This window comes from Lutjanus erythropterus, chromosome 22 (assembly GCF_056507025.1).
Source record: "Lutjanus erythropterus isolate fLutEry1 chromosome 22, fLutEry1.hap2, whole genome shotgun sequence".
Lineage (NCBI taxonomy): Eukaryota > Metazoa > Chordata > Actinopteri > Lutjaniformes > Lutjanidae > Lutjanus > Lutjanus erythropterus.
The window spans coordinates 2,146,765-2,168,880 of record NC_139338.1 but is presented as its reverse complement, the minus strand read 5'-3'; the positions used below and the strand labels follow the sequence as shown (position 1 = coordinate 2,168,880).

The window sequence follows — 22,116 nt, the reverse complement described above, 5'->3', positions numbered from 1 at the left end:
CCAGATCTTTTTTTTTTCTTCTTCAGCCTACATGCAATGACAAACACAAGGTGTGCAATCTGAACACTCTCCTGTCTTAGATTATATGTGCTTTCCTTTCTTCAAACTTGTTTACAGGGAAAGAACATTGCTGTTGTTTACAGATAGGATTCTACCTGTGCTGTAAAATTGTGTGGTGTATATCTGTACTGATATAATCCAATGTATGTACTGTAGATGTAAGACAGAGTATTATGTGGTTGAAACCTGAAATAAATCTGAGGAAAGTACTGTACAAAATGATTCTTTATTATGGATTCAGAGGAAAATAAGCTAGTAATATTAAACAAAGAGATTCATTGTCAAAGAAAATTGAATCCTTACACTAACACACTGATTAAAATGGTACTTTTACCGTTTGGTGGAGCTTTGCAAAAAGACAACACATCACCTGTTTCCTTCAGTGAAGTTTAACAAAAAAAAACAAAAAATCAGTATTAAAAAACCTCAACAGTAAATTCAGATGTTGTTGCCAGTCCTTCAGAACCAAAGAGGCTTCTTTTTAGATTCAATCCTGCGGAAAAATCTTCAACAATCATACAGGTTGGCTGGCCAACTTCATTTTGTCCACACTAAGCAACAACCACCTACAGACAGTTTCCCAGAGGAAAATTTAGTTTCTCACAGTTGTCTTTTCTTGTCTTATGACCAATAAATGAGATTCTTAATTTGAGCTCACTGAAGTCTGCTTTTCCTAAATGCCCTCTTAGGAGAAAAAAGGAGCAAAACAAAAGAAGAGCAGGAGATCTTTTGCTGAGCTCAGAGGTGTCTCAGACCGTATGGAGCAACACAACTTTAATTCAACCACTGAGACAAATTTAAAATCTCATTTAAGACAACCAATTGTTCTTTAAGATCTAACTGTTATCTCAAGAACTGATTATTGAAGACAAATTTAAGATTACAGTGAGACAAAAAGAAGATTTTAAGATCTGTTGGGCTTAAATTAGTGTCAGGCTGAGTCGAGACAAAGGCTTTTTTCAGGAGCCAAATTTAGTAAGTATGAGAAAATGGTCAAAGTCTCATTTTGGTCTTGAACTGAACTTTTCCTTTCCTCTGGGTTTACCCAATAGTGTGTAACATGAGCTGCAGACCTTTCTGTTTCGCTCATTCCTTGTGGAATGTGTATTTATTACTTAGAGGTACCTTAACTAAGAACACAGGTATTTAGTAAAATGCACCATATGAGCACAATATAAACTGAAATAATAAAAGCCTTATAACTAGACTTTAACCAGATTTTCCCTAGGGCCCTTCTCTTGAATGCAGGAGTTACCTTATAATGTGTTTTAGTTATTGACAAATTGTGAACCTGGAGACTTTGTGTATCCCTGACACCCCACTACCTACCAAGGGAGTTTGGCAACATCATCATATGTTCCAGAGAAGCGGTTAGTTGGACAGTTGTTGCTCTGCCTAGTTAGCAATCAAGCCTTGCAACCTCCTGTCTGTGATATGAACCAAAAACAAAAGTTCATATAACTACACGCTGTCTCCAAGAAAATGTCTTTTCTTCTTTCATCCAAGAAGTCAAAAACCTCTTTTGGAATAAGTCAACAATTTGCTGTCCAAATCTGTGTAAATCCCGTTGCGACATCCATTCAAAAACTATTTACTTTGACTTAATATGATAAATTTACAATCCACTGAAAAAACTCTCAGCATGTACTTCTTTGTTCTATTAAAGTATGATCATGTTCATTTTGATCAAACAACATATTAATAATGTATGACATATTACCTTCAGAAAGTTGTCAACAAATATTGGATGTACTGCCGTCCAGCGCACACTGTCCTCCTACAGTGTGTGGACCTTTTACATTCTTCTACATTCAGACACATTGGCCGGTTGTTGGGCTGACAGTGGACGGTTGCAACCCTATTGCAAACAACCTCCCCTTCCAAGCGTGTTGAAGAACCTACAATGGCCAAGAAACTCGTGAAAAATGAAGAATGCCCTCTCCAGAGCCAGTGTTTGGTTTGTCCTTTCTGGAATACTATGCAATCACTGAGGTGCAACATGGTGGCCTCCATGGAAGAGGACCTGCAACCTCTGTAAATATAAAAAGTTCATTATAAAATAATACAAACAGTTGTGGATTTCAGGTAATTTAAAGACAGTAAAGGTTCAGTACCTATAACTTGGTGTGAACTAAGGACTGTGAGTGTCAGTTTGCTTCTGGGTCAGTGTCACAGTATCTGAGGTTCCTCTGAAAGAGTTCATCCTGCAGCTTTCGCAGAGCCTCCAGTGGATCCTCTTTGAAAGGGGTTTCATGCTGGGAGGACATTTTGGATATGTAGCCTTGGTCAGATCCACTGCTCTGACCCTTTCCACTGGGCTCCAGAACCTCATACTCGTCCACCTCCACGGGCTGAGAGTTGCTGATCTCGGATGGAGGAAAACACTCACTCTGCGTGCTGGCACATGAGGAGTCTGGCAGGTTTGAGTCCAGGGAGTGTAGGGCCGAGTTTCTCTGGCCCCCATGAGTGGAGGTTTGGCTCATAGGTAGTAGGGAATCCTCTTGCTCGTCATCAGTAGAGATTTGACTGAAGGGTTGTTCCTTGAGGCAGAGCCAGTTCGCTCTTGGTGGTGGCGGCTTGTTCAAAACAGGCTCAACTATGTAGACAGATTCTGGCCTGGGGCTGTGAGGATACACCTGATCCATCAAAACTTCTTCAAGGTTTGATGGATACTGATGTTTGACTACAGGTGTGAGTTCTGCTACTGATGACAGCTGGCCCTCTCTGTTCAATTCAGGTGTGAGGACATGGACGCTGTCGCAATTTTCATTGATTCCTACCTCATGGATGTACACAGGAAGCCTATCTCTGATTAGAGGAACACACTCGAGGACTGGAGGGATCTGGTCTATGAGCACGCTGGTCTCCGCTATGACATCCTCCTCACTGTCCACACACTCCCTCTCAAACCAGTCAGGATGTTCCACCTGGTAGGCCTGGAAGGTTTCAATTGCATTCTTCAGGGCTCTACCTGAGGGACAACTGAAGTATTCGTCCCCACCAATGCCCTCAATGTGATTGACCTGACCTGGCTGATACTTCTCAACATCTAGGATGCGGAAGTACAGCTCTTCAAAGTGCTTCATCAACTTGTATTTTACTCCAATGTCAAAAACTGATGGGATGTCTTGCTCGCTGCTGATGTCATCAAAGTAAGCCACCATGTACTTGCCCAGCATGCCTGCCTGGTGCATGTCTGGCAGGAAGAGGTTGAGAAAGGGAGTGAGCATGTCATCAGTGGGGGAGAGAACGTCCTCCCTCAGTGTCACCCGGCCTTGACCGCACATGGCCCTCCACTTTGCCTGGACGCCTTGTGAGCACAGCACCAAGATTTTGTCAGATGGATTTTGAAGCTGTTGCCGTTGCCACTCAAGCCACCGAAGGCGACCCACCATGCTGACCGAGGTGGAGTCTAGCATGTCCACCAGCACCTTGGCGCCACATTTGGCCTGAAGGAAGGCGCAAAGCTTCAGCACGATGTCTCTGTAGAGGTGGTGGTCCTGGGAGTAAATGACCAGCACTTTGGGAGGCTGTTTTTTAAGGGGGTGCTTCGGTGGTTTCTCAACTCTTGGAGGTGCTGCAGCAGCACCAAGATTGCCTGAAAATGCACAAAATATTAAAACGAATGTTTCTTATTGAAGTTACACTTTAGACCTTAATAGAAACAGAACAGAATATAAACTGTATATGTGACTAACCTGGCCTCGTGCAGATGACACACATAATAACTGCCAACAATACACACGTAAACACCACTCCCACGATGACATACGTGTACACAGGAGGATCAGGGGCCTCTGTGGGCTTCACTGTGAAAATCAGAACACAGTTCATTGATTAAAAATCCTAATTTTACAGAGTAAACTTATGGTTAGAGGCTTTTATCTGTATCTGTTCAACCAACAACAAAACCAACAATAATATCTGTATGAATGAGAGCAACACATCCAGGTACTTTTATTTGCTCCTGTGTCATGCTTCCACCCCTTTTTATTAAAACAACCACTCTGATTTGACTGAATACAAATTCTGAGGTCTTTAGAATAAGAAATCAGTATCAGTATAAGTAAATCTATATCACTCTTGAGCTGTTAGGAGCTGAACTCATATGGCCTGTTGAGTGAAAAATTGTTATATCTTAGCAGATCAACAATCAGTTGTAACATAGAAACAAATAAAGACATAAGCAATGATGAGTGTCTTTTCAGTCTGCCTCCTGAAAGTGAAAAGTGGAAGAATGACTGACATGACAATATCCTGACATATACACGTGCCTTATTCAATCTCCAGATAATGTTTTTCTGCTCTCCACTGCTTTCTAGGACACCATTCTGCTGTTTTAGTAGTCTGTCCACTGTGGCGTTATGGTGGACAAATTGCATCGCAAAGATTAACATAAATATGAATGACAATAGTTTTTTCAGTTTGGTGACAGAACCTCAACAGCGCTTGTTGTGGGCAGCGTGATTGGGGAAGTGATGAGTGGCTGCTCTCACCCATCTGTATAGACAATCGGCACCCAGGCAAATGTTTTATTTTCTAACCTTATATTCATTGGCAGTGCAACTGTTGTCCCTTGAAAGCAGCTGATTTAATATTAGCATATAATTAGTTATGAAATTTATTTCCACATCCTCGCTCTGTCTGAAAAAAAAATTCTGTTTTGCATTGCAAATAAGAAATCTTTACAACAAAGATTTAAAAAATATATCCTCCAGTTGAAGCGAATAAGCTTAAACTGCAATGATGCTGCATTCAAGTTTTTTGATTTGTTAATATTACTGTAGTTGACAGTACATGAATATTACACATATAATAATATATTAATATTATAATATATTCAAATAATATAAATGTAGTTAAATAAAAGTAAGTAGTGCTCTTGACATTACTGGGTTACATTTTGGAAAAAGAAATCTGAATAATAACCAGCAACGTCCATCAGCCACCAACCATCAGATTATCTGTGCTTTCACAAATAACATATTCAGATTTGGGTGCATTCCTGTTCATGGTCCCCATGACTGACTGTCAATGAGTTTGTTGATCATAATAATAGATGTTGACAATATGGCAGAGCTGGGACCATCACTGATCTGCAAATCACTAGAAAGTCTTTGCAGTCAAGACCCAAGTGAAGACAGACAAGTCTCAAATCCTAAACTTTGACTTTAAGTCCTGAACAAGTCATAATGCACTCTACACTAAATGTAATGTCAACAGCTCGACTGGTGACCACCTCATATTTTTTGTGTACTAACAAAATGATGCTATCATTTTTTCAAACTGGTGCCCAGTAACGTAACGTTAGTTCTTCATGGTTCTCTGATGTCTGCGTGGTTCAAATAAAGTGGATCTGAATGAAGCATTGAAATCATGTTGGCTTCATGTTGGAACTTGTTTGAGATCAATTCTGCCTCAAAGCCCATTGAAAGATATGAAAACTGATCTTACTCAAAGTTGCAGACTGTGATTTTGGATATAGTTTTATAATATGGTGTAGGCCTATAAATATTTGAACTCATAAATCACATAATTCTTTTACAGCTTAGTTGAAACCTCCTGACGTACATGAACACCTGCTAATCATCAGCATGTAAACTTTGTAACTGTGAATGTGAAAGCATTTAGCTCAAAGTCTAGCCTGAGGGAAGACATCGTCAGCTTGTTTGGCTGATCCACTTCCCTTAATTATTTCCTCATTTCTCTCACTTGCATCTTAATCCCTTACATTCAAGGTACAAGGAACAAGTACAGAGAACAAGGAACTGAGGAAACATATTTGGGAAAAGGAGACATTCTTTCCTTAGAAGTGACTGATAGGTCACGCTTAAAATGAGGCTACAAAAAACCAAGTATTCCATCATTATCAGGCCGCTGTATTTCCTTGTTCACGCTGAATAGCAGCAGCTGTACAAGCTGAATTCAGAAGCACAGTGTCTGCAGAGTCTGTCTATCTAAGATAAGACTTTATCTTTCCTGGCAAGCATTCAATACTGTTGCTGCTTTTTTCAAAGCACACTTCCTCTTCATCACTGTCATCACAGAGGTGATCAGTGTGGTTCAGCTGTAAACACAGACTGGAGGAATCTGACAGTATAATTACATCTCACGAACACAGGTTACAATTCAATATATTCAGACTGCCTCATTAATGCTGAAATGTACACAAAGGTTTTGAAGCAGCATATGCTACCATCCATCATCTCTTATACCATAATCGTCATATTTCACACCTTCCAACATACCAGAACAAATATTCAAATGTGCCTGTCGACGGGTGCAGTCCTGGGCACATTGTGGGAAAAGAGGTTTGATCTGCATGGAGAATAAAATCATGTTAATTTCTCAGCTGGAAAAAACAAACAAAAAAAAATTAATTGATTCAGTTTTTAATTTGAATTAGATTTACCTGAGCAGAAAACTGGCAGCAGGATTTGGGCCATTTATCAAGGTTGAATGTTGCATTCAGGGTCGTCTGGTTAGTCTGGAGAAGAGACTGTTTTCATGCACATAGTATTTTAGTTTTAGTATTTAAGAAAGAAAACACTAAAATGTTTACATTTTAACTGTAATTCTGGTACACTTGAATATGATCCCTTGTCTGTTTAAGAAAATCAGAAAATAGTAAGTGGGATTTATATAAATTTTTATGGGGTAATCACATACAGGCATGCTACTAAAAACATAATGCCTGAAAAATGTTCCTGTTGCATCTGGTGGACATGTATCAATCAAAACTTGCTTTGCATTTTCCACTATATTAATTAGGTAGAGTTGGCTGAGACTAATGCAGTAAAATAATACAATCTTCCAATGTATGCTAACATGATATATTAAAAAAAGTGGTCATTTGATCATTAGCACTCAGTGATGGACAGAGTACTGAAAATCTGTATTCAAGTACTGTTACATTGCTAAAATAATACTCAATTACAAGTAAAAGTACTTGTGTTAAACATATGTTTAAGTAAAAGTACAAATTATTCATCGCAAAAACTACTCAGAGTATTAGTTACTTTTAACCGTTGATGTCACAGTCACCTCTCCAAACTAGGGCTAAATTTTGTGTGTTTTCCTGAACCAATAGTTGAAAATGCTAACAATCGATTTTTTTGTCATTTTTTTCTCATTTTAAGTCCAAGTTTAATTTTCCGTATTCAACAAACATCTCCATCAGACAAAACAATGTCTTATGAGCTGCAATTACTGCCATGAGTATTGATTAAATATAAATGAATACATTTAAAATTGTAACAGCAATTCATGGATTTATGATTTATCATTTACATCCTTACTCCAAATGTGTGGTTCTGCAGTGTTTTGTTTAGTTTTTCCTTTGTATGCCCTGGTTTTCATTGGCCCGTTTACAATCAGATCACCTGATTGGCTAGTAAAATGCAAATGAAAGGCTTGGACATTAATTCAAATGGTACTCAGTACTCTACTATGATTTTAAAAGTAACTAAGAAGATTACAGCTTGTAATGCATACTTAAGTACGAATAAAAGTACAAACTTGAAAATGTATTAATTTTGAAGTACCCCCCAAAATGACTTAATTGCAGTAATCTGATTATTTGTAATTAGTTACTCCCACCCCTGGCACTAAGACAGGATGGGGGAGATGAAGACATGTCATACTGAACTGCAGCTCAGCCCTTTGAGGGGACACCGAGCTGCATTCTCAACTGTCAGTGTTCTTATTTGGCGCTGAAGTCCATCAAACTACAGGGGACAGAGTTACATACACTCAAGTGATTTGAGTCTTTTTTTACAATCAGTAGAATCGTGCACAGAGACGCAGGGCTAACAGCCTACTGCACCGAAGTAAAGAGAAACTGGGGTAAAAACTAGGTTAAGGTACAAAACACAGGATGTTGTAATGAGCACATACAGTAATGTTCTGGGTCAAATGGCCGTAAAAGAAAATGCATTCACCCTCTGTGTGAGACAGTCCACTGTACACATATTCTTCACAAACACAAGCATTTGAGTCTCCAGCATGACGTACCGTGTAAGTATGATCTGTGTATTGGGTCTCAGAACATCTAACAATCACCATGTACTTCTCAGACAGCGGGTCAGGACTGAAGCTGACACACAGCACAGATTTTCCACTGGCTGTTGTGATCTGAGCCATGCTGGTGTTGGGCTGCCACAGACTTCCTGCAGCACAACAGCAAGACAACATGTTAGTACTGCTTTAATAATTGACTCACTCACGCTAGACTTTAGAACGTCAGGGACTCACCTCTCTCGATGCAAAACTGGGTCCTCTTCATTGTGGGATCTTCACAATCTGTGTAAATCAGAATCAGAGAATTCCATCAAAGTCAAGATAAATTCTGCAGAGCAAAGTGAAAATGACACAATATATCACTTCAGCTTTGTTTATTTGACCTAAAAGGCAGCCTTTTAAGCTTGTATAAGACAAATATCACTCCCTCCAAAGCAATCAAACTCCTTCGGCACTCAAAATATTCTAAATACAGCGTTCACTTATACTGATATAGATTTTTTTAGGTATTGAAAACACACATTGCTGCTGACCCTGTCCACAGCAGTACATTGCTTAGCTTCCTACACCAGTACTCCTGCTGCTTCTCCAAACCTGGGGCATGTTGACCACCATCTGCTGTGGGTAATACACTCAGAAGTCCCTCATACGACCATACAAAAATCTGAACTGTCTCTTAATAAATAACAAATTGCAGTTGATTGCAGACATCAGACATGTATGTAGCCTACAATGTATGAAGCTGTAATAGTGAATTTCAGAAACTATATATTTCAATATATATATATAATGTATACAATACTTTCTATTCCAGTTAACCATTTTATTTAGGTTCCACACAGTCAAACAGAGTTAAAAATGAACAAACAACATTCTAAAGATAAACTGGAATAAGAAAGGATTGACTAACCACAAACACAGCAATACATTTAATAAAATAAAATGAATCCATCACTTCAACCAAACAGATAAATTCTTTCAGGTACAGAACAAAAACAACCAGATGTTAGATTTGACTTCAACTCACGAGGAACTTTGACATCAGTGCTGACGTCATAGCTGCTGTGGCCCAGCTCTGGTTTTGGGATGTTGAAGATAGAGACCCTGTAAGTCTGACCGGGGTCCAACACCACCATGTTAGCTGAGAACGACCACTGAAAACACAAGATAACACCGTCTGTCAGGGAATTCAGCTCTGATCAGAGACCAATTACAAAACCACAAACTACAGGAGATCACTCACTCACTTACTAAATTATTTAGAACATTTTGTTATGTTATCAGGCAACTGTACAATAACGCAGCAGATATAAATCCACATTTGGAGGACTTCTGACTAACAGCTGACAGCTGTTCACAGGTCGGAGCTGCATGTCTCAGCAGTAGTAGTTTCTGTTCAGAGGGTTCATGTTTTGACTGCATCTTGATAATTTATTCATGTTGTTTCTTGCCAAACTTCAGTGGATTACAACATATCAGGTATGGATTTAATCTGCAGATGCTCTGGTTTAAAATGAAACAAAACATTTCTATGGATGTCAGTTTTTGAGCCACGACAAAGGCCAAAATATGTCCTGCAAACAGACTAGATAAGGCTTATTTTTAGCCTTGCAGTTGTTAGCAGCTGGTTAAGAGTAGTGAGGAGTCAGCAGATGGTACAAAACGTGAAAACAAAGAGTTGTTGAAGGTTTTTCAAAAATTGTGAATCAACACAATCAGGAGAGGTGCTTGTAAGTAAAACAGAAGAAAATTAAGAAACAAATTCACCGAACAACACATACATGGCATAAAGAAATGTGCTGCAAATACACAAACAATACTATGAGTCATACGGAACACAATAAAAGCTCAACTAAAACTATGTGGTAAAGTGAACATAATCACACCAGAATGACAGGTTTAGAAAAACAAGGAAGTAATCACATCTGAAAAATGTTATCATGGCCATGATTTGATAATGTCGCCGTAAACACATTCCATAAACACCTCTGTGATTGTGAGACACCCACCTTTTCCTCTGATGGACTTCTCATTGTGAGTTTGTCTTTGAAAGAATATCGAACACACAGGTTCTGGTTGGTGTCCGTCACCAGAACATGAAGCTCTGTGGCTTTCAGGTAACGAATACTGCCTGAGGACACAAACACAGCAGAGGTTAGCCCCTGTCTTCATTATGTCATATCAGTATATACGCTCTATGGTTGAAGTTTTTTTATCCCCACCCCCTCCTCCCCAGACTCAAGGAAGCTCAGGCAGGCAGCAGGAACACTGCAGGAGTGCAAGATGCATGCAACATTTAACTTGGATGATAACCAGTGGCAAGAAGTGAGTTGTCTGTCAACGTAAAGTTAAGCCTGTTATCCTGAAATGAAAAACCCACTAATTTGAAATAACACACTCTGGACGCCAAACTCCATTAACATTCTGCTCAATTCGATAGTTCTAAACATCTGTACCTTCTACAAGATTATCGATGATTTCTTACACTCCTAAACAGACGCTAACTCATTCGAAACTGTAGCGTTGTTGTCAGAGAGGCCAGTATTTCAACTTGTCATGTTTCCTTGATTTTTGATGATGCATCATGGTCATTTTTTTGTTTTATTAGAGTAAATATATTACAGATTTCTCCTTTAAGATGGTATGTCTTTGCATAAGGCCCTGTTTACACCTGGTATTAACATGTGTCTTGGGTGATCTGATCAGAAGTGGACAGCTCTGAGTACAGGTGTGAATACATCCACGAGATCTGATCGTTCAGACCACAGTCAGAGGTCTTATTCACAGTACACATGTCACATTTTACAAATACAGTAAATAGTAACCACTATTCTTTGTGGAAGAAGTCTCCAGACTCCGTGAAAAAAAAAATCGCACAATTTTGTGAGTTTAGTTAGGAAGAACTTTATAAACTTTTTGAAACAGTGCACGGCAAATTTTCAGTTATTATTTGTCCCAGTGTGCTAATGTTGGGCCTCCTGTTAACAACAACACATCTGGACTTTGCAAACTGAACTAATGTGTTTATTGATGTGTTTATGTGATAGCTATGTGTATATTTGCATATATAGCGGGGAGGTGAGATCTGATCACAACTGGCATCCTCAGAGATGTCCACTTGTAATCAGTTCACCACAGTTAATGTCAGGGGTAAACAGTACCTCAGACAGCAGACTGACTCACCATCATCCTTTATCTTCCATTTAGAGACCAGTACAGGCTGCAGGTGTCCTGTCTCATCCTGAATGATGTCCACAGATGCATCCAGCTGCTCTGGACTGCTGGGAGTGTACTCATTAACTTTCAGCCATCCTGTGTCCAAACAGTTACCTGCACAGGGACACAGATACACTGAATATCAGACAGCTGCAAAACCTGACAGCACATCCTTTATTTACTTAATAGGGTTAGGTCATTTATTTCTTAATGTAGATGCAAGAAGGTATTTCACAGTTTCACAACAATAATTTAGTTTGGAGTGGAAAACTGATTTGTTTCTTATTTTATTTTGTGGAGTAAAAATGTTTTAAAGATCAGTCTCACTCTCTGTATACTAAAATCATTTGAACCTTTCAGAAGCTAATCAAGTCATCTCTGAGTGTTAAGCACTCTGCTTTCTTCAACTTTTCAAAAAAAAAATTAGAGCAACAATGACAATATAAGAGTAAAATTCACTTACTGCTGGTGACTGTACACATCAGACCCTGTGGCAGGAAAAAGAGAGGATCAGAAATGTGAAGCATAGTATTATCAATCTTACAAAGATACGCTGTGCTGCTTTGAATTAGACAAAGTGCCTTACAGAACACAAAAACCCCACTGTGAAAATAAAGAGTAAACAAGGAAAAAATGTTGGGGACCACCGTCATACATAATAATTTTGTGCCAGTGAAAAACTTTCACATGTTGCTTTGATGGAAAAAGATCTGAGGCCAGTTTACAAAGATATTTTAGACCAGTCGGTAGCGGTAAACTAGTCTTAATTTTGCTCATACATTAATCTATTGTGAGTCTGACCACTTCACAAAAATAAAGACTGACTAAGTGTAAGCCAAAAAATTACACAGTTAGCCCCAGACCCATGTTACCATGGTAACAATCAGTGCCACCAATTGATCAGCAGCAACCGACAACAAAAAAGAGGGAAACATGGCTCATAACTTGTGGTTTGTTAACATTGTTATGGAGAGAGGAATGATTTCTTTGCACCTTCTACCTTATTTTTGTATCTTTTTTGAACATCTTTGATGCTCCTCTAACAGCAGGGTTAACTCTGACATGTTGTCCATATCAGGTTTTTTGTTTTTCTGTATTGTTTCACTCTTAGCTAAACTTTCTGAGTAAAATGTCTTTCCAAGTGTTGAATTCCTCAAAAAGACACTTATTTTCTATGAAGACAAAACTGGAATGCTCAGTGGTGAAGTGGTGAAAATGAGTGGTGAAGTGGTCTGTCTGTCTGTCCGGTCTGACAAAGTTTTTTCCTCTCTTTGTTATCCTTTCCTCCCTTTACCGCTCAGTGGCTCATTTTTTTTCTATTTTTTTTCTGTGGGGCTAAACAGAGCTGAGTGATCACTCAGTCTTTTTTTTTTTTTGGAAAAAAAAAATCCATATGCCATAGTCCTACTTAAGATAATCAAGAGTTGAACTGTTTTGTGCAACGGATTAATTTAGATGTCTATCTGAAGTCTGACTAGCTCTTATATCTAAGCCATAGTCAAAGTCAGTCTCTGTAAAACCTGGGTTGCATTTTAAACCTGATGGTTTAACTTTAACCTTAACCTCGACTGCTCCAGTGGAGCTGGCAAGTGTGTAAGTGTGAATGTGATCGTGCTGTTCCTGAGACCTGAAACTGAATAAATTAAGGTGAAAAAAGTCCACAGGAAAGCAGTCTACCAGGCTGGTCACATCAGAGGCCAGAGCATTAAAAAAACACGACATCTCTATAGTCTGAGGCCTGCAGCTGATGATTGGCCGCCAGCAAAAGGTTTCAAATGCTAACAACAGTTTTGCTGCACAGAGAAGGCAGGGTGGTCAACATGGAAGGTTAAATAAAGAAAAACATCTACTCTGGTCACACTTCACTTTGATGAACCTCTTGGGGAGTAACAGATTACATGTCATGGCATGACTGGATACAAAAAAACTACATTCCATTACATTTTAAAAAAGTTCAAAGTTGGTTACATTTAGTAAAAACTGGGAATATTAGTGGGATTACAATTTTAAAATAAAGAACAATACACTACCACACACAGTGCACACACAGCTGCCAATTCATTATCATGACCTCTAGTGAAAAATGCTTCACTGGGTGGAAATTTCAACTTTTTTTTGTCTTAAGATCAATCAATCAATCAATCAATCAATCAATCAATCAATCAATCAGTCAATCAATCAATCAATCAATCAATCAATCAATTGTGCACAACAAAGGGAAGAACAGCTGGAAAAACTAATAAACAATGAACATAAAACATTTTGGACTGCAACTATTAATCAATTATTAATCAACTATTAAATTAAAATTCAAATAGTTTTTTTATTCAAAACAAAGACTCAAAACAATAAATAAATTATGAAAATATAAATATTCTGACTTCAGTTTGTTGTGAATAATTTCTGGTTTCTTTACTCCTGTCTGACAGTAAACTGAATATCTTTATGTTGTGGACAAAAGAAGACTTGAGGGAGACTTGAGGACATCATCTTGAGCTTTGATCAACATTTTTCACTATTTTATGACATTTCATTTTACCAAACAACTAACTGATTAACTGAAAACACATTCGAGTGATTAATTGATAATGAAAATAATCATCACAGGAAACACTTGAAAAAAAGGTATTTTCATGTGACAAAATTGTTACTAATTAAGTTATTGATAATTAATTAACTGATTAATCATTTCAAGTCATAAAAAAACTAAAAATTCTCTGATTTCAGCTTCTCCAGTGTGAATACACACACACACACACACACACACACACACACACACACACACACACACACATTTTATAGACCAAACAGCTATTAAAAAATAATCGACTGATTAATCAATGATGAAAATTAGTTGCATCCCTAAAAACAATGTATTAGACTAAACAGTTTCACCATATTTTACACTGAGATAATCCAACAATAACTGAAAGCATCCAGTTACATTATGTTAACATTGTGATCATTTGATTACGCAGTTGACGACAGATTAGTAACTGCATCAGAAGTAACCCTGACTTCAGCCCATGATAACCTGTATGAACTTGTAGGACATGTTGAGTTTGTTCAGGAGGTGACAGAAGGACACACAACACTCTGGTCTTGTCTCACCTGTTGGGAGCAGTTGAGCGGAGGCCATGTTAAGATCCTGACGGCGGCCGACAGCGACACACACATCAACACAAACACTGCTCGATGGACGATCATTGTGAAGTTAGTTTACAGTCACTGCAGCAGCTCCAGTCCACACACACACACACACACACAAACACACACACGGTGTATGTTCACAATTCACATACAAGAACGAATCTGAGACACACTGCTGAAGAGAAAACACACCGGTGTGTGAGAGACGCAGCTAGTGCTTAATGAAAAACTTCCTGCTCGTCATCTAAATTTACTGTAAGTTACCTCATGCTGCGTTCACGTCACCTGGGAATATTCAGCACCACTCTGTAGATTTTGGTTTACCTTTATCAGAATCATGACACACACGTGGAAAGTGATTAAGTACATTTACCCTGTACACATTTGATGTATTTGTGCAGTATGCTGCTTTTTACTTCTATTTCACTGTGCCAATATTACTGCACTGCATTTATTTGAGAACTTAATTTACTAGTTGCTTTGATTATTAACATAGAATATAAATCAACCAATAAAACAAGATGTATTATTGTAGATCAGTCATTCCTAGAGACTGGGTTATGACCTACAGGTGGGTCATCACAGATTTTATTTGGGTCAACAAATAAACAAAAGACTGAGGAAGAAATGTTGCAAATTTAACATTTAGTTCATCAGTATGGCTTTCATAAGGCATTTTAACATGTGTATATTATTTTATTGATTATTTTCCCCAAATGCAATTATTCTGTCTCATTTATGAAGAGGCTAAAATGCTCTATATTGTTTTCATAATGAGAGGAAATAAAAACAATGAGATGACCTGTTAATTCAACCTAAATGCAATTATTTTTCATGCATGAAGTTTCAACATGTGTATATGCCTTCAAAAACACGTCAAGATAATAAGGTACAGAAATGGCATTAAAAGAGGTCTGGAAGGTTCATTTATGCACAAATGAAGACTTATCGATAAGGTCTGTTGTAAATTGGGCTGTTAATTTTAAAAAGTGGGTCCTCAGAAAAAAAAGTTTCAGAGAGACAGTTACAGATAAATCTATCCAACAGTATATAAAGTAGCTCAAATTAGCTCCAGTTTTACCAGCTGCAACATTAAAGAGATTATAATTAATTATAATCCAGTAATATAATAGGCTACATATGAGTAGTACTTATGAACATCATGAGTAATTTTCCTTTTGGTACTTGAAGTAGCCTATGTTTTAATCCTAATACTTGTATACTTTTAGGTAAAGCCACTACAAGTTTTTAACTGCTTCAGTTTAATACTGGTGCCTCTATATGACCTACATAATATAGTTATTTTTAAAGTCTTCTTAAAGTCTAGTAGAAAGAAAGTAGTTCTTATAGAACTGCTCACAACAAGGTGTGTGGATTATCTTGAGAAAAAAGGGCATGATTTCTGAAAAGAGACATTCAAATGTGTTTTTTGGTTCTTTGGTTATTTTTACATTTTCACAGACAAGGTGACAGTGACCAGAATGTAAGCCAGTTAAAATGAAGCAGAAGGAAATTTTTGTTGAGAAGATTTTAGTTTTGATTGTATATTTTGTGGTTACCACAGAAACACTACAGCTTTTGTCCACAGACGCCTCCAAAATCAACAAAATATGAAAAAAAAATCCTTCTGTCCTTTTTAACGTACTTGAGTATTTTTATATTTTACTTCAGTAAAAAATGTGAGTACTTCTTCCACTGCATTCATACATTTTAATTTGAGAGCTTTTGTTACAAAATAAATTATTAATGATACGTAATTTGTTCATATTTCCATCATTTTTGTTAAATTCCTTGAGAACAGGTGCAATCCTGATGACAGCTTTGCTTCTTAAATCATTTTTTTGCCCACAGACCTTGAGCTATAGGTAGTTTGTCCTCTCTGTCTGGGACTTTCCTCTTTCCTTTACTCTTTACACTACTTTGCGAACAAACACTTGTGTAATGATCTAGCAGAGTTTTCCAACTCCAATTATACAACTATTGAAATGAGACTAATCAGCAATTAACAACACGCACCCCTTTCGTCAGGAGAGCAGAGTTTGAAACCCCTGGCACAGTATGCTGCACCCTTTTCAATCGATAAAGTAAAATTACAAACTCAATATCTAAAATTGACTAAAAATGTCACTAAATTTGCATATAAATGTTGCACATACTGAAAAGCTAGGGGAGAAAAAAGAACTAGTATCGAGTGTGAAGAATATGGGCACAGATTCTCTCATTATCATGTGTAATATTACTTTCCTTTTACATTAAATATCATGTTTCAATATCATGTGTTACTTTTCATTGTTATCATGTGCAATATTGTGTTTAATATTAAGTGCTATTATTATATTCATCATCTGGTGCAATATAACTCTCAATATCACTGCCAATATTACTTTTCAATGTAATTATCAATGCTACTTTTCTATTTTATCTTACTATTGTATGCATCTCTTAATACTTCAGTTCTTATTCTATTAGGCACTGTTTCTTTGCATTTATTCCTTATACACTTAATTTATATTTTATGTTTCACTTACATTTGATGCTCTGTTGTTGTTATATTTTTGTAACTGTAGTTTTGTAGCAAGCTGGCATAAGAATTTCCTTTGGGATTGCTAAAGTTCCATCTTGTCTTATCTTAAGTGAAAGCTCCAAGGAAGACTGATTTCTGACATGTGTTTTTCCTATAGGCCTTGAATGCAACATGAGGGTAATTCATGTCGCTTCCTTGTTGTGTGGGTTGAGTTGAGAGAAACATGCCTAAACTTAAAAGTGACATATTTCTGACTGAACTTTCTTCATCATCATGATAACAAAAGCGAGCTGGATATGTGTGGGCAGCAGGACAGTGTGGGCAGCACCACAATGAGTCAGGCTGAAACACACACACAGATGATCTAACAGGAACACATCGGTCAGCCTCTGCACTACACCTTGTCAGGTGAACACTGGAGGAAGCAGTGTGGGAGTAGAACATGTTGACTTTCCACAACAGTCATTTCCAGTGCTGCACAGGTGCAGTTTGACTTATTCACCCCTAGATGGCACAAGAACTGCAGCTGCTGAATCTTCTGTCGACTGCTCCAGTCTTTTCTTCAGTATCCACACATACAGATGTAGTACCTTTCTTGTCCTGGTGCTGTGTAACTGACACTGAGCCTATAGCTTAAAGTAGGATTTGTCAGAGCTGTTTGTAAATGTATCAAATACCAACATTTTTGTTTGAGAAAAAATAAGTAAATACAGACAGAGGCATATCTGTATGTAAATGTATCATAATTCGTATATGAAATCTTGAGATATGACCAAAAATGTATTTAGTGAGGTCACTCTGTCCTTGACCTTTGACCTTTGATCACCAAAATCTATCTTTGAAGTCATGAAGTCCACATTCATGAGAATGGGATGACGTGAAAATATACAATGCCACTGGCCCTAAAAACATAAAGGCATGAATGTCATAAAAAGATTTTTTTTTTTTTAAGTTTTTTCAATAATTACAGATGTCTCTCAGCATACAGTCATGAATGTGCACAAAAAAAAAATAGGCTGATTGGTCCAGTAGTATTCAAGATTAATTGTAGGTTCTCTGATCATACACGCACACACATACACACACAGAAGAGATTACATGATTACATTCAAGAAAAGTGAAAAATTCAAAGTGGGTTTGTGTATCAGAATTTACAGACAGAACTTAGTTTGCAAAGTTTGCAAATCATGGGACCAAATTAGCTAACAATACTGCTGAAATTAGCCCCATCACTAAAATGCTACTTATGCATTGATGCAAAAACATTAACTACAGTACTTTCAAACCTAACATTCTTTTTGTATGTGTACATTGGGTCAGCCTTGCTAAGTCAGCCAATATATTGCATTCTGTCCAACAAAAGTATGGACAAAACAATGTAATGATGTAAAATCTTCTGTCAGCCTCATGAAGCCGTCCCTCATATGTCATCCTTCATTCTCCTGACACCTGGATCGGACAGTATAATCTGCCACACCTGTATTCAAGCACCCCCAGCCTGCAGAGACAGTCACTGAGTGAAAGTCCTGACAGTCATGGATCAGTGTGCTGCTGCAGCAGAGCGGGGCCTCTCCATGGGGGCCCGGCCTGCAGAGAACTGATGGCTGATATCACATGTGGATAGCATGGCTGCTGTGTTTGGTGAGGGTAGCCCTCAGCCAGTGCAGGTGTGTGTGCTGATGTTCCAGCTGTTCAGGCAGAGATTAGACCTACCAGAGATAAGATCAAGCTTCTGTTGAGGAGACCTGAAAATGTGACAGTCAGTGACAGTATGTGGTGGTACTGTAGGACATGAGAACTGCTGGTTTCCACTGAGCTGTCTGACAGGATCCTTCAGCACAGCTTACTGAGGTGACTGTGGACTGGAAATGCTGCACGCTATTAGCATCCCTCTATGGACACATGAAATCAAAGCATTTCAAAAGAGCTCTGGCAGTATCTGGGTCTTTGTTTCATTATGGGTAGATGTTACTGGATGCTGTGGGAGTCATGGGATTTAAACCATCTAGTCTACTTATGTTTTGTGGACTTGGAGAAGACCCCAGCCTTCCCCCAAAGAATCCTTTTGAGGGTACTGTTGGAGTACAGAGTACCGGGGCCGTTGCTTGGACTGGTCCTTGTATAACCAAAGTGAGAGCTGTGTCTGTTCCCTTGGCACAAAGTCATACACATTCTCAGTGGGTTTTGGACTCTGCCAAGGTAACCCCTTGTGTCTGATCCTGTTTGTGGTATCCCCGTTTGTGATGTCATGGACAAAATCTGTTGATCTTATCAGACCAAGACCTTCGGCAGGCACTGGGGTGGCCTGCAGCTGAGTGTGAAGTAGCTGGGATGAGAGTGAACACCTCCAAGTAGGAGGTTCTTTGCTGGAAAATAGTGGATTGGTGCCATATGTGAAGGACTTTATGTGTCTTGGGATCTTGTTCATGAGTGACAGCATAATGGAGTGCAAGAAAGTGGATTGGTGCATTGTCAAGAGTACCAGACCGGTGTGGAGAAGAGGGAGCTGAGCTGGAAGGCAAAGTTTTCAGTTTACAGCTTGATCTACGTTCCAACCCTGAGTAATGATCATGAGCCTTGGGTTGAGGCTGAAAGAACAAGATAGCAGATTTTAGTGGCTGAAATAAGTTTCCTCAATAGAATGGCCGGGTTCAGCCTTAAGCCGGTATTATACTTATTGCATCCAAATTGGTTTTGACAACAAGTACTTGTCAACTGATTTGTCCACACAGCCATTATGTATGTTGGTCTACTGCACGTGTGCAACATGTCCTCCAAGAAAACTCCTGAGGATAGTACAAACAGAAGTAATATGCATCCATGGTGTCTACTGCTGTCTGTGTACATGTCCTTTTGGTAGTATAATCCAGCACTTCAATACAGTGAGTAGAGCCACTCCTTCTTCGCATCCACAGTAGTCAGCTGATGGCATCTAAGGATGTTTCCTAGGTGCCTTCTGGGCATGTCCTGGATAGATGGATGGATGGATCTGGTTAAGTATTCCACTAGCAAGGACCATAAAGACCAAAATCCACTTCACAAATTTAAGATTTAATCCATACCAATTGATTATACTGGGCATGGCACATCTCTGCCACTGTTTTGTGCCATCCTGATTATGTTGACTTGCTCAGGTGTTGTTGATCTGGTCGTCTGTCGTTGCTTTTTGTGCTTCTATGGATAAGCAGATTATGTAGTTAAATGGTCTGTCTTTTTGATTGCGAGTCTTCACAGGGTCATTTATCCAGATGAACATCCTCACTTGTTCTGTCCTCTGTCTCCTTGATGAAAACTTCCACTTAACCCTCTCTTCTTGCTGCAGTTATTGATCGCCCCTTACTGTGGCTGTGATGAGCTGTCTTTTTTCTCTGAAGTCATTTTCATATCAAGACATTTCTTCTTTATTTTAGCGACAGTCCGACTCTCTGGTAACACAACATTAACAGCACTCGCTTTTCCCATTTCTTTGCTTTAGTGGGTCTTTTAATTACACTGTTGACACCGTTAAAATGACAGATTTTCCTGTATAGATCTCTGAAAACAGGATGTCAAATTCCAAACTCATAAAGTACTGCCATTTTCATGAATCGACACTTCCTGACGTATGAAGCAGGAAAGTGCCGCTTTATATGGTATCTTTGGGGTGTTAGTTATGCTAATTTACAAGTCTCATGTACGTGCACTCAAATATGCACAGGTGGATCATTTACATGGTTGTCTGAAGTTAAAAGCATCTGTTGAGTCTGACGTGGCCTGTTTGTCTGAGCCCTTCATACGAAAAAAGTAAGAAAAATTTAAGACAAGAATGAGAAAATGTTCTTGCATGAGGCCCGTTGTGTGACTGTGACCAGCTCTGGTGCAGCTGTAATATGACACAGCAGTGTCTAGTGGAATCATTAGAAAAACCCAGACACCTGAGCCAAATGATACAAGAGCTCAGATACATTACCACAGGCCAGAGTTGTACTTTGATTCCAACCGGGGGATCTTTGTTCCAAATAATTCACCACCTCGTTTCCCCTCATTTCCAATATTTCCACCACAAATAAATTCTATTTTTATTACTGTATTAAATTTGAGTGAACCAAGCCTTTGAAATTGAGGAAGTGAGGTATTGCTATTTTATTTATACTGCATGCAGCTACATGATTCATGAACAGAGCACATCTGTCTTCATTAACCTCTTGCCCTTTTGTTCCTACCTACAGGTGGCTGATGTCATTGCAGTAAATATGGATTCTGATGTTTTTATATGGGCTCTGTTGCATAATCACACGTCTTCCATCAATATTTATTCTCACTCAGATCTGTGACTATTGTTTTCATGATATCTGCAGGGCGTCCAGACCTGTCTATTAATAGCAGTGAAGTCCGCCTGTCATCCATCAGAGCTGACCCATATCTGCAGCTCTCTGCCTCCATCTGTCCTCCCCACAATGTGTTCTCCACAGTCAGCTAACAGAGATAAATGGGCTGCGGTTGCACAGTCTCTGCTTTACCTAAAACACTACAATAAAAGTTGTAAAAACTTTCACTTCAGTAAGAACACAGCAAAAGTTTTCCTCACCTCAGCCAAATTTACACACAAGCAGCTGTTGGTCAGGAGGGGGGTGGTCTTCCTCATTGCCACATCATTCTGCACCTTAAACTGCAATGTACTCTCATCCCAATTCAACTGCCACCCTTCAGCATCTGATACTAAAACACCAGGTATCCTTTGGCAGCTGTATCTGATGCGGCCAAAAAGCCTATTTAACAAGTGTTTAATGACATGAAACATTGCACTGCGTTATGTTACCATCACCGAAGACATGTGCAGTCTCTCAGAGGTGGCTGTGGATTCTTTCTTGGATTCTGGGTGTGTGTAGTTTGAAGACATGGCTCCTGCAGGCCAGGTCTTCACCTGCTTCAGAATTGGTTTGGAGCATCTTGTTCAATGCACAGTTTTGATAATCTGCTGCTCTGTTTTGTCACCATGTAGTGTGTGTGTTTGCATGTACAAGTGTTCATTCTGTCTGCCACTGATCTCACATGATACTGGACCCATCAGCATGATCATTTTTGTTTTTCTCCACATTATGCTCACACACTGGTAAGAGAGAGATGCAGTACACTACAACCCTGACTGTGACTCGCTAAACTCTGAA

At 38.7% G+C, this 22,116-nt stretch overlaps 1 protein-coding gene across 1 annotated transcript; it reads right to left on the bottom strand.

Moving 5' to 3' along the window:
- Positions 1 to 1,918: 1,918 nt before the first annotated feature.
- Positions 1,919 to 14,632, bottom strand: il17ra1a (interleukin 17 receptor A1a). The gene is made up of 11 exons (XM_084710951.1): positions 14,407 to 14,632; positions 11,759 to 11,783; positions 11,263 to 11,409; positions 10,089 to 10,210; positions 9,107 to 9,233; positions 8,314 to 8,361; positions 8,074 to 8,228; positions 6,473 to 6,559; positions 6,309 to 6,378; positions 3,759 to 3,869; positions 1,919 to 3,658 (listed from the first exon to the last, which is right to left on the bottom strand). Exons 1-11 carry the CDS (start codon positions 14,500 to 14,502, stop codon positions 2,208 to 2,210), a joined length of 2,439 nt encoding a protein of 812 aa, XP_084567077.1. The 5' UTR covers positions 14,503 to 14,632; the 3' UTR covers positions 1,919 to 2,207.
- Between the last annotated feature and the right edge of the window lie 7,484 nt (positions 14,633 to 22,116).

What these genes read in the sequence shown, in the direction of transcription:
- il17ra1a (XM_084710951.1), bottom strand. Translation starts at nt 14,502, where the DNA reads ATGATCGTCCATCGAGCAGTGTTTGTGTTGATGTGTGTGTCGCTGTCG. An exon ending in CGCTCAACTGCTCCCAACAG is followed by an intron (nt 11,784 to 14,406) that starts GTGAGACAAGAC and finishes TTCCTGCCACAG; the next exon opens with GGTCTGATGTGTACAGTCAC. An exon ending in GCTGCCAGTTTTCTGCTCAG is followed by an intron (nt 6,379 to 6,472) that starts GTAAATCTAATT and finishes TTCTCCATGCAG; the next exon opens with ATCAAACCTCTTTTCCCACA.